Source organism: Mugil cephalus, chromosome 8 (genome assembly GCF_022458985.1).
Source record: "Mugil cephalus isolate CIBA_MC_2020 chromosome 8, CIBA_Mcephalus_1.1, whole genome shotgun sequence".
Lineage (NCBI taxonomy): Eukaryota > Metazoa > Chordata > Actinopteri > Mugiliformes > Mugilidae > Mugil > Mugil cephalus.
In genome coordinates, this window is record NC_061777.1 from 6,476,094 (window position 1) to 6,491,503 (window position 15,410).

Consider the following 15,410-nt stretch of genomic DNA (forward strand, 5'->3'; position numbering starts at 1 on the left):
TGATCTCAGTGTTAATTAACATTAAAATACTGTTCCTCAAAGAATAAAGAATGATCATATCGGAATACCTGATTGGCACTGAAATCTAAAGCTGCAGATCAACATGACAAGTTGACATAAAGGAAATTATTTAGAACGCTGACATGAAATTTCTTCTTAATAATATTTCACAAATGAAAATCATACACATTTGTCTACTATAGGAAGGATAACTTATGTCCTGTATCTCACCAGTATCAATATATAATTTTGTGTAGCATTATGGTAAACTTCATTCACAGCTATAGAAACCTTTAATTGACAAATTACCAGATGGACGTCATATTAAATTAAAAAACAAAAACCTCCACCTGCCACAAAACGTCCACTGTTGTTTGACCATTTTATTTAAGTGTGCTAAATTCTTGACACATTGTCTTACATGTAATTATTATGATTTATATAATTATATAAATGTCCCTGTGACGTAGCGAGGGAAGAGGACTGTAGTAAATAAATGCGAACGTGGTGGTGAAATCACGCCCACTGACGGACGACAAAAAGTGTGACACCAGGGGAAGTAAACAAGAAGTAAGAGTAGCGGTTTCACGTGTGAATCATAGATCAGTATATTCACATGTAATAATAAATAACAAACCAACGACGCCTTAGAATTTTTAAATTTAGAATTAAAAAAAGTACCGTTTTTGTATATTTATAATTATTTCTCCACACTCTAGTCCAATAAAAACAAAAGAAGAAGAAAACTACGCGCCATAAGCGGAAGCAGAGTAGCGGCTTCATCACGGCGGAATCGAAGATAAATATTTCCCTTTTTATAAACCAACGATGCCTTCAGTTCAGTGTTTCAGACAGTTTTTCAGCGAACGACTTACAGCTGCTGCAGAGGAAATATTTACAGTGTTTGAAAAAACCATCGTCGAGTACGAGGAAGAAATCAAACGTCAGGGAAAACTACTGGATGTTATTTTGAAGCCTCAAGTCAAGATACACAGGATAGGTTGGTAAAAAACTGGATAACTAAATAATTGGAGTCTAATGGTTGAAAATATTTTTTTCTGACAACACGAGGTCAGTTGTTAACTAAATGGATAAACCGTAAAATTAAGCACTCATGATATAGCCTACAGTGTGTGCTAGGATAACTTTCCTCCCGTCTCCTTATTTTAGCTTCATTGACATAGGACCAGGAGCATGTGGCTGGTTTACATGATCATTTTTCTTATTTGTTCATTTCAGCAGTTGCTTAAATAAACAGAGATCACCTAGCCAGAGGTGTGTCAGGTTGTCATTAATCCAACGCAACACAGAAGTCCACGGAGCATAAAGGCTGTTTCAAAGCCCGAGAGAAGGGAAATGTTGTTTCGACTCAACTACAAGACATTTATTTTCTGTCGTTGTTCTTCTAATTTACCCTCCAGAGCTCCCACAGCAACACGTGTACAAGAAGGAGGAGGAGGAAGTTGTCAGTGACCAGCAATTCCTTAACCACGAGGGGATCTCCGGTCTGGACCAAGAGGATCCAGAGCCTCCACAGATTAAAGAGGAAGAGGATGAGGAGAAAGTCTTCACCAGTCAGGACAGACAGGAGCCTGTACCGAAGGAGGAGTCTGATTTAGTTACGTTGACTGTTTCTTATGGGGAAGATCACCACAGCGAACATCAGACTTTTTCCTTGAATAATGATGATGATGATGATGATGACAGCATGCCAGTTAAAATCTCTGAGGTATCACAATCAAACACTGACCATCAGCTCCTCCCTCATAGTTCTCATTTAACTAAGAGCCTAGAACATGAAGACTCAGATGAGCAAAAGAAGACGCGTCACACCGACAAAACTCACAGTTCCAGTGCATTAAATTCCACCATTTCACCAATTCCCCGCAAAACTCGTAGAACAGCTAGAAAGTCTTTTAAATGTGAAACTTGCGGGAAAGTATTTCCCTGTCAGTCCAGATTAATTGGACACCAGAGAAACCACACGGGAGTGAGACCGTATAGTTGTGACATTTGTTGTAAGCGATTCACTCTGAAATCCATATTGAAAGTGCACAAAAGAATCCACACAGGCGAGAAACCACATTCTTGTAACGTCTGCCGTAAACGATTCGGGAGCAGGTCGCTGCTGAAGTGTCATAAAAGAATCCACACGGGCGAGAAGCCTTTTTCATGTGTCACGTGTGGATACAGGTTTAGAGACGCATCGACGCTGAAACGTCACATGAAGAGGCACACGGGCGAGAAGCCTCACCTCTGCAACACCTGTGGGAAAGGATTTCGCGTGATGTCAAACTTAAAAAGGCACGTAGTTATACACACAGATGAAAAACCGTATTCCTGCAAAACATGCGGGCGAGCTTTCAAATCTTCGCGTTATTTGTCAATCCACATGAGAACCCACACTGATAAGAAACCGTATCAGTGTGACACTTGTGGGAAAGCGTACTTTGCTCCATCTAGCTTGGTAAGACATGCAAGGTCACATACAGGCGAGTGACCATGTGTTCGTGGACAAAACAAAAACTTTTGTTCTCCTTAGCTGAGAAAAGTGCATCAACTTTTCTTTGATACAGCTGCATTAATAAGAGGTCACAGTATCTTAATGTGTAATGTAATACTATAACGACTGTCAGTTACTCCTTTCCGTCTGTAACAACATTCGTCTTTGAAATGTTCGTATTGAGCTCGTGTTTTCTACAAATGTAAATAGTGGACCTCTCAAATTAATAGTTTTTGCAGTACAATCTCCACCTCTGTTGTTTTTATCCTTACAACCAGGATGTTTTTGTTTTTGTTTTTTTATTATTATTTTTAGATTTTGAATTGTGTTTTGGTTGCATTCCTCACTATTTGGGGCTTTTGTGGTAAAAGGCAAAGTTATGATCTGCCTACTTGAAATGATGTTCCGAATTTCAAGAACTGTATTATTTGAGGTATAAAAACACCAACAGTGTCGTCACAGTGAAGCATCCAGTCATTTGTACTAAGATGAATAAGGACAACAAAATGTTGTTTCCTGATCTCTTGTATTTATTTCAAGAACAAAGGTGACAATGTACGATTTACTATGTAAAAGACTAATAAAAGTGTCTGCACACTTACGCTGCGGTCAGTCTACTCTCTTCTCTTTGACATTTTTAAAGTTTTGTACTTTTGTACTGGAAGCCTCAGATGCAACTTCTCATACCAGAATGTTAATTAGATCGCATGCCAGAAGTCTAATAGCAAATATATAAGAGAGACAAACTGCATTCAGGAAAAACAGCCTTAAAAAGTCTGGATTTATTATTATGCAGAATAATGACCTTACAAGAATTTTAACTAGTTATTAAAATATAAATCAAGAAAATTGTTGGAGCCAATATATTTTATTCAATCAATAATAAAAAATAAATAAATAAAGACTTGCCAACCGCAAGAAAACACCACAGAAGAAGCACTTGAACACGGATAGAAAAGTCGGACCAGCTTCTCTTGCCGGTGCCGGACCTATAACCGTGTGACACAAGCGGAAGTAAACACAAACTGTTAGTTAGGTGCCTCATCGCCGTCTAATCTGTGGCAACTTGTTTCATCTCGTATTCAGGAACCATGTCTTTGGTGCAGGTTTTGAGGCAGCGTTTCAATGAGCGACTCACCGCTGTCGCTGAAGAAATATTCACAGTGTTTGAAAAAACCATCGTCGAGTACGAAGAAGAGATCAGTCGCCAGAGAAAACTGCTTCATATGGTCCTGAAACCTGACGTGAACACACACAGCGTAGGTCTGTACAACTTTAACGCTCGTAAAAGAAAAAGGTAGCAGAAAATCGTGACCTGTGCCTCAACATAATGGTTTAACCACGTAGTTATGTTTTTTATGTTTTTTTCACCATTGTAGCAGTGAAATAAAAAGCGTTCACGTGCTCTGCCTTCGTCGCCATTTGCAGAATCACAGTAAATATTTATGTCTTAACATACAAGATTATTTTTCTCCCTGCCATTAGTACTCTTATTTACTGTTTTACTCTTATTGTGTGTTTTATAAGAAAAAAAATCTACATCATGTAAAAAAAAATAGTTAATAAGACAGCATTTAAATTTAGTTTTACAATTTGAATGACAATTCAAGGAGGAACAGGAGGAATTCAATCAGCGATATGGCTAAAAAAAATAAAAGTACATTGTGATACAATGTATTTAAAGCATATAAAAAGCATAAGCATAAAGCATATACAAAATAAACAGGTATACAATATATAGAAATGCTATAAATATAGATATGAAGATGTGTGGTGGAATAACCTATATAGTAAATACTGTGCACAGTGTATAGTGATAGAAACACATAGGGCAAAGTGGTATGAAATATGAGCTACATTATGTGTATATGTAAATGCTAATGAGCATAAATGTTAAATACTGTGTGAAATATCAGAAACAACACTATTAAATAGCTTTAGTTTTGCTTAAGGCCTCATGATTGAATACTTTGTGGTCCTTGGTTTGATAAATTATTATTTAGTCTGGATTCTAAAAAATATGCAGCCGTTAGGTGAAGTTAACGTACACATTAAGGTAAACGATGTAAACCACAGGTCTTCAACAGGAGGTCCGCACAAATACAAATGTATTTAAATACACATTAAGATGAATCCAACATATTTTAGTAAAGGGATAAATGGAGGCAGAAGACGTTATCTTTCAGTCAGGATTTCACCCATTCAGTGATACAGGAGCTGTCTCAACACCGCACAGTTTCACACAGAGCACCACACTCGCCAGACCTGTCAATCTAAGCCTCATGCTGAGCCAATCATGAGGCTGCATATACTGACTCTGTCAGGTTCCCTGCAATTGGCCAAGAGCCTGTTCAGTCCCCATGTGAAATCCACATGCACCTACAATATTATTATGTATTTCTAAATAGCGCTAGGCCGAGCTTAATATAGAACGCATATAGTAGGTAGGGGGTCCCTACTTAATCTCTCCATCAGTTTGAAGGTCCTTGGCTTGAAAATGACCTCTTATGTAAACAATACTTCAGAGACCGAGAAAGCAGAAAAGCTCCACTACCAGAGGGATTTTCTTCCTGTCGCCATCATGTTTCGTAACCTATTTCCTGTGTCACTTTCCCTCCAGAGCTCCCACAGCAACATGTCTCTGAGGAGCAGATTCTCGCCCATCAGCAACTCTGTGACCAGGAGAGGAACTCCAGTCCGGACCAAGCAGACCCAGAGCCTCCGCAGATTAAAGAGGAACCCGAGGAGATCTGCGTGGATCCGGACAGAGAGCAGATTGCAATGAAGGAGGAGCCGGATATAGTTATGTTGACTCTCTCTTTTGAGGATCAAGATCACAGCGAAGATCAAACTCTGCGCTTAAATCATGACGACGATCATGATGACGACGGCTCTGTAGACAGCTTACCAGGTAAAAGCTCCGATGTAGTGGAAGCAAACACTGACGAACAGCTCCTCCCTCATAGCTCTGATTTAGCCGAGAGCCAAGATGACAGAGGAGAGGACGATGAAGACTCAGAATCAGCCGCAAACACAGAGACTGAACCGAATAAAACATACAACACCTACAAAATACACAGTTACAGCGTATTCAACACAGTGCCGAGGGCTCCCCGCAATATTCAGAGAGTTCAAAAATTTTTCAAGTGCGACACTTGTGGGAAAATATTCGACTCTAAGTACAGACTGATCGAACACCTGATAATTCACACGGGACTGAGGCCACATCCTTGCGACGTCTGCGGTAAAAGATTTGCTCAGAAATCCGTATTGAACGTGCACAAAAGGATCCACACGGTGGTGAAGCCGTTTCCTTGCAGCGTCTGCGGTAAATCATTCGCTCAGAAATCCCTGTTGATAGTTCATAAAAGAATCCACACGGGCGAGAAGCCGTTTTCCTGCACCAAGTGTGACTACAGCTTTAGAGACGCGTCCACCCTGAAGCGGCACTTGAAGAGACACACGGGTGAGAAGCCGTACCTCTGCAGCACCTGCGGGAAAAGCTTTCTCTTGAAGTCGAACTTTGCGAGGCACACGAGAATTCACACGGAAAGAAAGACCTGCGCTTGCAAAGTATGCGGGAAAAGCTACAGAACGCCTGGTTATTTGTCGGTCCACATGAAAACCCACACTGACAAGTAACCGCATCAGTGTGACACCCGTGGGAACGATGAGACTTTTAACATCACAGTCACAGAACTGAGCTAAATTTGGTGGATAGTGGTTAGTTGTAAATGTAGACACATTGAAACCTGCTCCTCTGTGGAGAACACTAGGTTACTTCATTTGACTGTTTTTATAAGATGTCACAATATCTTAGTTTAAAAGAAGTACAAAAAGTACCGTCAATTACTTATTTTTAACAGCATTTTGTTAAATAATGGGAATCTCGATTTTTTTTTTTTGTGAATGCATACAGTATTTTGTAACAGATGATTGGACCTATTAGGATGTTTTTGTAACTATTTTGTGTCACAGGTGGAAAGTTTCAGTAGTCCGCATAAAGACGAGCTTAGACTATAAAAGTAAAATTAGTCGTAGTTCTTTACAGAGTGGTATTCATTGTAACATGTAAGAGGTGTTTCAGTGCTGGAAGTTTGATTTCATATCGAACGGGGAATTCATCATACTGAATAAACTTTTCTGGTCTGTGTGATATTATTAAGTTCTACGATGTCCACTTAAATGCTTTATAATAATTTAGTATAAAGCATTTGACTCAGGAATGCACATGTGAATGAAGAGAAGGATATAAGAATTATAAGAGAGCAAAGCAGGAGCCAAACTCTGAAATAAAGAGGCTTCTTGGGAAAAGATGCACGCAGATCTCAGTTGCAACTGCTTGCTCAATAAATGGTGAGGAGTTTCACATTTATACAGACAAATTAAATATGCGCTGAGGAAACATGGCTGCAAAAAAAATCTGGGTTATATTATTGCGAGATATGCTACTGTACACAAAGAAGAAGAAGGAGAGTGAAAAAGGGGTTCACGGGACCATTTCCTGGTCCAGCGAAGAAAAGCATCTTGGAATGAAGTGGTAAACCCTTTACAAAAATCAGACCTTCGAGCCAAATCCAGAAGAGGCAGAGAAAATATCTCATGAAACAAACTCTGGTGTTTAATTAGAGGAGGAGAGGTAGAGGATAACTGGCATTTTCGATAAACGTTAGATAAATTATACAGATAAAAACAAAAGCTGCTTTCATCAGGTCTATTGCGCTGGTAACCCAAACCATGATGACTTGGAGAAGGGTAGTACATTCGAGATATTTTGATTTATTCTAGAGGAACACGATGCCAATGATAACAACATTCATAAATCACATATTAATGGAGCTGTTAAAGAGGACTACAAAGTAATGCCCCAGAAATGTCTGGCAGAAACTCTGGGACTTCATGAATGAGAATATTTATAAAAAAAAATAAATAAATAACACTCACAAAACAGCAGATATTCTTAATTAATCTTATCGTCACCCATGGGTGACTTTCTTTCTTTCTTTCTTTCTTGTTCTTCTCTAATCTTTCTTTTTCAGGCCACGAAGATGAAAGCCCAGCATCTCAACGCAGAGACCTGTCGACGCCCAGTGAGTATTCATTTCATAGTACAGTAAACAGACACTTTACTTTTCAGGCATTGCGAAGTGAAAGAACATATTTGTGTTTCTCAGGATCTCGACATCCAGCACAAAGTTCTGAAAGGGATGAAATTCTCCATCACTCCAGGTAAAGAAACAAATATAAGGCACAGTAGCAGTTGCCTTCTACTGGTTGGTTTCCAGCCCTTGTTGTTGGTCAACCAGTAGGGGGACAGTCTGACATGGTCTTGTGTTATGTCGGTTAAAAGTGATTAAACTAAATTTAAATGACACTAGGTCCAGCAGTGGATCCAGGTCACGGGACCGATCCAGATCCAGGTCACGGAGCCGCTACAGATCCAGGTCGCGGGACCTCTACAGATCCAGATCCAGATCCAGATCCAGGTCAGGGGACATCTACAGATCCAGATCCAGGTCAGGGGACATCTACAGATCCAGATCCAGGCACACCATCAGGTCTGGACAGGACGGGTCACCTGATGACCAATCCAGACCTGAACAATCACAGGACGGTGGTATCCCCAGCCCCTCTTGTGACAGGCCAAGGCACGGTGAGTCGGCTAAAGACAGCAAATTTCATAAATCATTATTATGCAGCTGTTGAAAGTTTCGCATTTGGTCATTTCTAAAACAAACATTCTGTGGTGCAGATGCAGTTGCCAAGAATGCGAGCTGGGTGTTCCCATTTCCTTGGGATGGTAGGTATTGATCAAGTGGCAATGAGACGACAACACACTGAGCAAGAAAGAGACACTTTTAGTAGTAGGGAAATAGGGAAAAACACCAGTGATTGTGAACCAGCTAGCTAGCTAGCCTTGCTATTCTAAGTGGAGACAACATCTTAATCAACAAATGTGTTTCAGTGTTCCAGAAAAGGGTGTTAACGATGCTGACAGACATCCGCAGTCACCTCAAAACACAACCCGACAACCCGGCAGCGCACATCAAGAGGATAGACACCATTGAGGATTTTGAGAGAGAGGAGGAACGCCTCTGCGATCCAAAAGCCTTTGATGCCTTGGTAGGTTTTTACGAGTCTGGAAGAAACGGATAGCCTAGCATAACACAGTAAAGTCACACACTGGTGGGTTCTCTGAGGAATATAGTCAATTATATCATGGACTTATTCCAACAGGTCCTGCAAATCGCCAGGATTGGTGGGAAGAACACCAAGGACTGTGTCTACAAAGTTCTTGATAGGTATGTATCTACACACATACACACACTATTGCCCCCACCCACTAATCTATCACTTCATTTTAGCCCCTCTCCCCCTGTCAACGTAGTAAAATGGATTTCTGACATAAATAATAGTATTCCTACATATATTTACATTGAATTGTAAATGCAATTTATTTTTCTTCAGGCTCTTCACCAATTCCCTGATGGCAAAATTCAACATGAAGGGGAAGGGAAACAAGGGCAAGAAGCCATTCGAGAACACAAAGCATTATAAAGCAATACAAGGTAAGGGCATTTTTCATGAGCAAGGGAAGATGATCTGTAGTTAACGTGTTGATTAGCAAAAAAATAAATAAATAAATCGCACTTGTCTTGATGCAATGTCTACTTACTTTCACAGCAAGTGGAGCCAAGCGGTGTTCTCTTTTGCATTGTTCTCAGTCAAAATGCATTCAGTCACAGTTTCACAAATAATTCTCCTTGTCAATGTTCACTGCCAACAATAGCAAGATAAGATAAGATAAAGTACTTTATTGTTCACTGCCAACAAGAGCAAGATAAGATGAGATAAGATAATACTTTATTGATCCCCACTGGGGGAATTCAGATGTTACAGCAGCACAAGTCATGAAAAACCAGTTGACCAGAAAGAAATTAAACAGGACACAAGAACATGTATAACTACAGAAAATTCTCCAGACTTGGATTCACTCGAGTGTCAAACTTAAGATCACAACTTCAAAGGCGGCATGAGTGCTTTTGGGTGAGTGTTAGTGTAGTGAGAAGAGTTTTGGAAAGTGTGACATTTTACCAACTGTCTAATATTTGCTGAGATGGTTTTGTATTAACCCAGTATTGCTAATAGATGCCGCGGCAACATATTTTTGCAGATTTCTTATCATTTGTCTTTTTCTATAAATCCAGACGGAATCATGAGAGCTGATGAGGCAGCTACAGAGGACTTCATCAGGGTGCATACTTCAGAGCATCTGAAGCATGCACCACAAAGATGTGGAGGCGGAGGCTACAAAGGAGTCAGTCAGGATTGAGAATTGTTAATTACGTTAGGGTTTTTGTATTTTTTTTTTATTTGTTTATTTTTTTGTACATTTGTTTATTTTGTTCTGCCAGCAATGTTACCTGTTCAATAATAAAGATGACAAAATAACAGAGTGGTGATTTATTTATTTGATTTGATTTATTTATAAACCTACTAAACAAATTGTACTTAAAAAAAATAATATAATAATATATATACAGTATGTGTGTGTGTGTGTCCGGTTCATTACCTTTTTTGTAGTGCAGTTCATTAAATGTAAACACTTTCATAATGTTCTACTTTGCACTAAAACAAAGGGAATAATACTCCAGCCCCCTTGACATCTAGAGTTTTGTGAATTAAAAGGAGTTTTACACCTTGTTGTAGCACTTAGTTTTCCTGTAGCTTAGTTTGGCTCAGCAGCAGGTTTGAAGTGGAAATGCATTAGTATTAGTTATCTGGATCAAATGAAGCTATGGCATATATGCTAGCAAAGGAGCATCAATGCTGCTTCGTCTGAAACACGTTTAAATTTGACGTTGAAAAGACGTCTACAGCGACCACATTTGAACTACAATTAGCTCTTATACGGACGTCCTCACACCTTCGGGGGACCTACATTAGACGTCTAAAAACGACTTGGAAAAGACGTTGTCTGGATGTCTCTTTGCGCAGTGGGCCTGCATGTAAATGTGTTGGCAGGATTTGAGCTTTGTTGCTTTTAAAACACAGCTCAAACTATGTAAAAAAATTACAGAAACAGAATAGGTTTTAAGTTCTTATACGTGCATTTAATTTATTTTTTCTTAATTTATTTTTAAATTTAATTGTCAGTGTTAATTGTAACGCCTTTTATTTTTTGATAATGCAGGTGGTTTTAAAATAAAGCTTCATTCAAAAAAAAAAACACCTCGCTGATACTGTGCCGGACCTTTACGCTGTGACACAACCGGAAGTAGTAAAAAGAAGACAATCGAAATAAACCGCCGAGATAAACAGGAGTTTATCAGGAGTGATAAATATTCCCTCCGTAAAAAAAAATAATGACGGCTTCAGTTCAGCGTTTCAGGCAGTTTTTATGCGAGCGACTTTCAGCTGCTGCAGAGGAAATATTCGCAGTGTTTGAGAAAACTGTTACCGAGTACGAGGAGGAGCTCAAACGCCAGAGAAAACTACTGGATTTCTTGAATCCTCAAGTCAGGATCCACAGGATAGGTTGGTAAACTATTTACGTAAACTATATAAAAAAAAAAAAATAATAATAATAATATAATCAGAATATTGTTGTAATTATTTGCTAAATTATGATTATTTATTTTATCATTTATTTTATTTTTTAAACTAAAATAGATCAAAACACAAGATCATGATGATGTTAGTGAGGGCCTTTGTGGGCCTCTGTGGATCCTTTCACACCAAGTTTCCAAGTAGAACATTGATTTGTCTCAAGATGACCACTGTTATTTACTTCTTGTGTGGTCATAATGTTGTGTAATAATGTCAATCATCAGTGGAGGCTGTGAGCTGTGGAGTTTCATCCAGTCTAACCATCTAAAAAGTGGACGTTTAAAACAAGGTTGCTGTGACTTTGATGTTGTCCTTCCTTAAGGCTCACGATGAGACACTTTGCTGCCTTTTTTATCATGTTGGTAATTTAGCTTTTAACTCTTTATTCCTTCCAGACGTCCCACAGTTACATGTCGGCCAGGAGACGTTTTTTCCTCCTCAGGAGCCGGAGCCTGTCCCAATAAAAAAGGAACCGGAGGAAATCTGCAGCCGTCAGGACACGGATCAGTTTCCAGTGAAACAGGAGACTGATGCGGTTGGTCTTTTATGTGGGGAGCTGGACCAGAGTCGAGGTGAAAATCTTCACTTAAATCATAATGAAACTCAGGAAGATGAACCACAACCAAACACTGACCAGCTCACTGAACTCACTGGTCCCTGCTCACAGTCAGCTGAGAGCCAAGATTACAGAAAGGAAGACATTGTAGATGAGGGGTCGAGTAATAACCCGAGCCTCAACCCCGAGATAGAGGTACAAAACACAGACAATACACAGAGCAACCGCAACATTTCTACCGTGTCACAGACAAGTCAAACGGATCTTGGAGATTACGTAAGCTCTTTTAAATGTGACACCTGTGCGAAAGAATTTCCATTTCATTCTAAGTCGACCAGACGCCAGAAATCCAAGAGCGGACAGAAGCGGCACCCTTGCGACCACTGTAGTAAACGGTTCACTCATAAATCAATGCTGGAAGTTCATAGAAGAGTCCACACGGGAGCCAAGCCTTTCGCGTGTAACACCTGTGGTAAGAGATTCAGGCAGACATCACTCCTGAATATTCATCGGAGAGTCCACACAGGAGAGAGGCCGTACTCTTGCGACACCTGCGGCTACGCATTTAAAGACAGGGCGGCTTTGCGGAAACACATCAGGACACACACGGGTGAGAAACCTTACGCCTGCACCACGTGTGGGAAGAGATTTTGCCAGGCGATGTACTTGAGAAAGCATGAAATATTGCACTCTGATAAAAACCCACATCACTGCAAAACCTGCGGGAAATATTTCAAATCTCGTATTGGTCTGGAAGTCCACGTGACGACCCACACGGGCAAAAAGCCGTATCAGTGTGACGTCTGTGGGAAAGGATATTTTCGTTCCTCCATCTTAAAGAAGCATAAATTATTACATCAGGGAAAGTGACATTTTATGAGAGGGTTCATTTGTTGCCTGAGGACTAAACACTAAGAACCCACAGAAGTTTTTGTTGAGAAGAGTTCCCCAAAATGTTGTTTTCTTTTATATGACTGTAAAACTGTGAAAGATGTCACAACATTACTGTTTAAGACTTGAGTTGGTTCAAATATCATGTTAAAGCTCCCAGTTTAATTAAACGGATGAATGTTATCTCATCCAGTTTGCAATGTGCAGTATAGTGTTGATAGAAAGAAGCAGAAATAGAAAGATTTGTGAGAGGACTTTTGTTGTGTTTTATACAAATGTGTTCGCTGTGAAATATGTTGAAAGGACAGTCAAAGGTTCGCTGTTTGTGGCAGAAAGTTGGTCTGCTGTTTAAAATGGCGTACATGCAGATGTGTGAAGGAAAATGGAAAAATCGTGCAGAAAAAACCCATAAAAAATCCAGGTGCTGGCACTCAAATGGGTTTAAAATGGTAAAAGGGCTTTAATTCAATGGGCTGGAGTCATTAAAAAAAAAAAAAAACACCGACGCATTTCAGCTTCCGTCTTCACCCTGAAGAAGGTACCTGGACCTGGATTTATTATACGTTTTTTTGCATGATTTCTCCATTTACTTTCACCAGTAGCACTCAAGTCATTTTTCTTTTCTAAATGCAGATGCATTTTTACAAATGGTGTGTTATCAGATTCGTATTCTGATAAGAAATGAGTCTGGCAATGCCTTACTAGTTATATATGGCTCTGTAGAGAATATTACTGAATGTCTCTGGGAAAAGAATAGTAGTTACCAGATGTAACCCTGGTTCTGTGAACACATGAGTTGCTCTGTAATTCATACATATATTAGTTTGTTACAGGTTCATGACTGATTCAGGGAGAAAATATGAAAAATAAAATATACACTATATAGACATTATAGACGGGAAGTACACTAAACTTGTTATGCTCCATCTGTGGGACATCTACCCACTCCCAGGGTGAAACTCAGGGTTTTTGAGCTGCTACACAGATTTATTCAAAAGAAAAAAAAAATGCAGCACATTACAAAAAGAGTAAGAATTGTAAGTTGGGAGATAAAGTGAACAGTGGGGATGGAGAGTGGATGGGACTGTATTTAAATGCCTTGACCTTATGCCTGAAGCATTCATGAAAATGTGCCACAAGCGTTCATGTGAGTGTGAATAGAGGAGTCACTGAAATAACCTTTAACGTTACACCGCTGCCCTGTTCCAGGCCTATTTGATTGTAAAATTAAGGAATTGTTCAAGGTGAAGTCTTTTTATGTTTTTTTTTACTATTAGACAAATGAGGGGGTGAAGTCACACTACGTTGTAGTTTATCGTCACCGCTGAAGGTGACGTAACAACATTCAGTAAAACACATAAGAAGCCGTCAGTGAAGCATTAAAGCTTCGTGGGAGCTTCAAAAAAGTCAATCAATGAATAAGGAAGAGAAACACCACAGGACCATCTTTTCTTTTCTCGTAATTTGACTAGTCTGGACTGAACTCTGAACAACAAACTGTCTTAAACTACAATACAATTTGGATTTATTTGATATAGGAAAAAAAAACATCTTTTTTTTTTTTTTATAGAGTCATTAAAGTAGGTTCAAGAATGGCTTTCACATATTTTTATTTACTCAACCACAAATAGAAGTATGGAATAGATGCCTACCTTTTAATTTTGTGTATTTTTTTTTTTTATATTTATGTTTAGGGTTGTTGTTTTTTTTTTTTTTTAGATTTGTGGGGTTTTTTTTTCTGTAGTACCACATGCCTGCTGTGTTCCTGTGTTGCATCCGTTATTATTTTTGCTCTGTTTATTATTATTATTATCATTTTAGTTGTTTTTAGGTGTTCTTTTGTTATTATTATTATTATATTGCTTATTTCACAGTATCTAAATACTCTGTGTCTTAATACTAAAGAAAGAAAAGCTAATTGACAATTTGGTTTGTACCTTGAACTTCTTAATAAAGTGTTGTTGCGGGAAAAAAAACAGGAGTTTCATTATAATGAGTCCGGCGGAAGTTAGAACATTAAGTGAGGAACAGATAAGTGATGTTTCTGTTTTTCCGCTGTCATTTGTATTTCCACTCTTCATCGTCCTCTTCAAGTCCCTGAGCTACGCGGTGACCACGCTCGGCATGTTAAAACAGTCGGGGAGCACTACAAGCGCCTCGTTTGTGGGCAGAGTTTCAGTATTTATACAGACTTGAACCTGCACATGAAGATGCCTGCAGGCGAGAAGCGTTACCGCTGCAAGATCTGCAAAAAAAGAGTTTGCATCAAGGTCGTCTGTGTCGCGGCATCTTCGAGTGCACACGGGAGAGAAGCCTTATGAATGCGGCCTGTGTGGGAAAAGATTTAATGACAACATGACACTTAAAGTTCATTACAGAATCCACACGGGGGAAAAACCATATAAATGTAAGAACTTGTGGCAGAGGCTTCACTTCCTCCTCAAATCTCAAAAAGCACGAAAGCTACGTGTTCCCGAATGAGAAATGTTATTGAAAGCAACAGTAAAGTGGTGTCAGTTTGTAACTTGATTTATTCGTGTTGGGACGTATTTCAGGGGGTGTATTACCTCATATCAAAGGCTTCAATAAAACTGACATCTCATAAAATCTGCACGGCCTTTTACCTTGTTCTACCAGTATTTAGGAAAGAGACAACTCCTCTGAAATCTATCCCGTAACCAGTGATGTTAGTAACAGGTGTCTAATCTGACCACTTTTTCAGTAAAGAGTAATCTAACGGGTTATTTATCCAAGTTACTATGTGTTACTATTTCTTCCCATTTTAAATTTTTGCTTTCTTCTTGCGTCTTGGGGAGTGATGCCACGTATGCGACAAGTCACGTTTTCAGC

The 15,410-nt window shown here is 39.3% G+C and overlaps 3 protein-coding genes across 4 annotated transcripts; all 3 read left to right on the top strand.

The window, feature by feature from the left end:
* The first annotated feature begins 556 nt into the window (after positions 1-556).
* On the top strand, positions 557-3,066 carry LOC125011932 (zinc finger protein 37-like). Its single transcript, XM_047591454.1, has 2 exons — positions 557-1,000; positions 1,422-3,066. The coding sequence occupies exons 1-2, from the start codon at positions 829-831 to the stop codon at positions 2,498-2,500; spliced, it is 1,251 nt and encodes a 416-aa protein (XP_047447410.1). The 5' UTR covers positions 557-828; the 3' UTR covers positions 2,501-3,066.
* A 450-nt stretch (positions 3,067-3,516) lies between these two features.
* Positions 3,517-9,930, top strand: LOC125011931 (RNA-binding protein 25-like). Of its 2 annotated transcripts, XM_047591452.1 has the most exons (10): positions 3,517-3,766; positions 5,124-5,414; positions 7,543-7,593; positions 7,678-7,732; positions 7,882-8,156; positions 8,256-8,303; positions 8,469-8,626; positions 8,741-8,805; positions 8,972-9,072; positions 9,712-9,930. In XM_047591452.1, the coding sequence occupies exons 1-10, from the start codon at positions 3,595-3,597 to the stop codon at positions 9,834-9,836; spliced, it is 1,341 nt and encodes a 446-aa protein (XP_047447408.1). In that variant the 5' UTR covers positions 3,517-3,594; the 3' UTR covers positions 9,837-9,930. The 2 variants fall into 2 exon arrangements, with proteins under 2 accessions (XP_047447408.1, XP_047447409.1); XM_047591453.1 differs by lacking the exon at positions 8,256-8,303.
* An 865-nt stretch (positions 9,931-10,795) lies between these two features.
* On the top strand, positions 10,796-15,162 carry LOC125011933 (zinc finger protein 771-like). Its single transcript, XM_047591455.1, has 2 exons — positions 10,796-11,041; positions 11,509-15,162. Exons 1-2 carry the CDS (start codon positions 10,870-10,872, stop codon positions 12,537-12,539), a joined length of 1,203 nt encoding a protein of 400 aa, XP_047447411.1. The 5' UTR covers positions 10,796-10,869; the 3' UTR covers positions 12,540-15,162.
* The last annotated feature ends 248 nt before the right edge of the window (positions 15,163-15,410 follow it).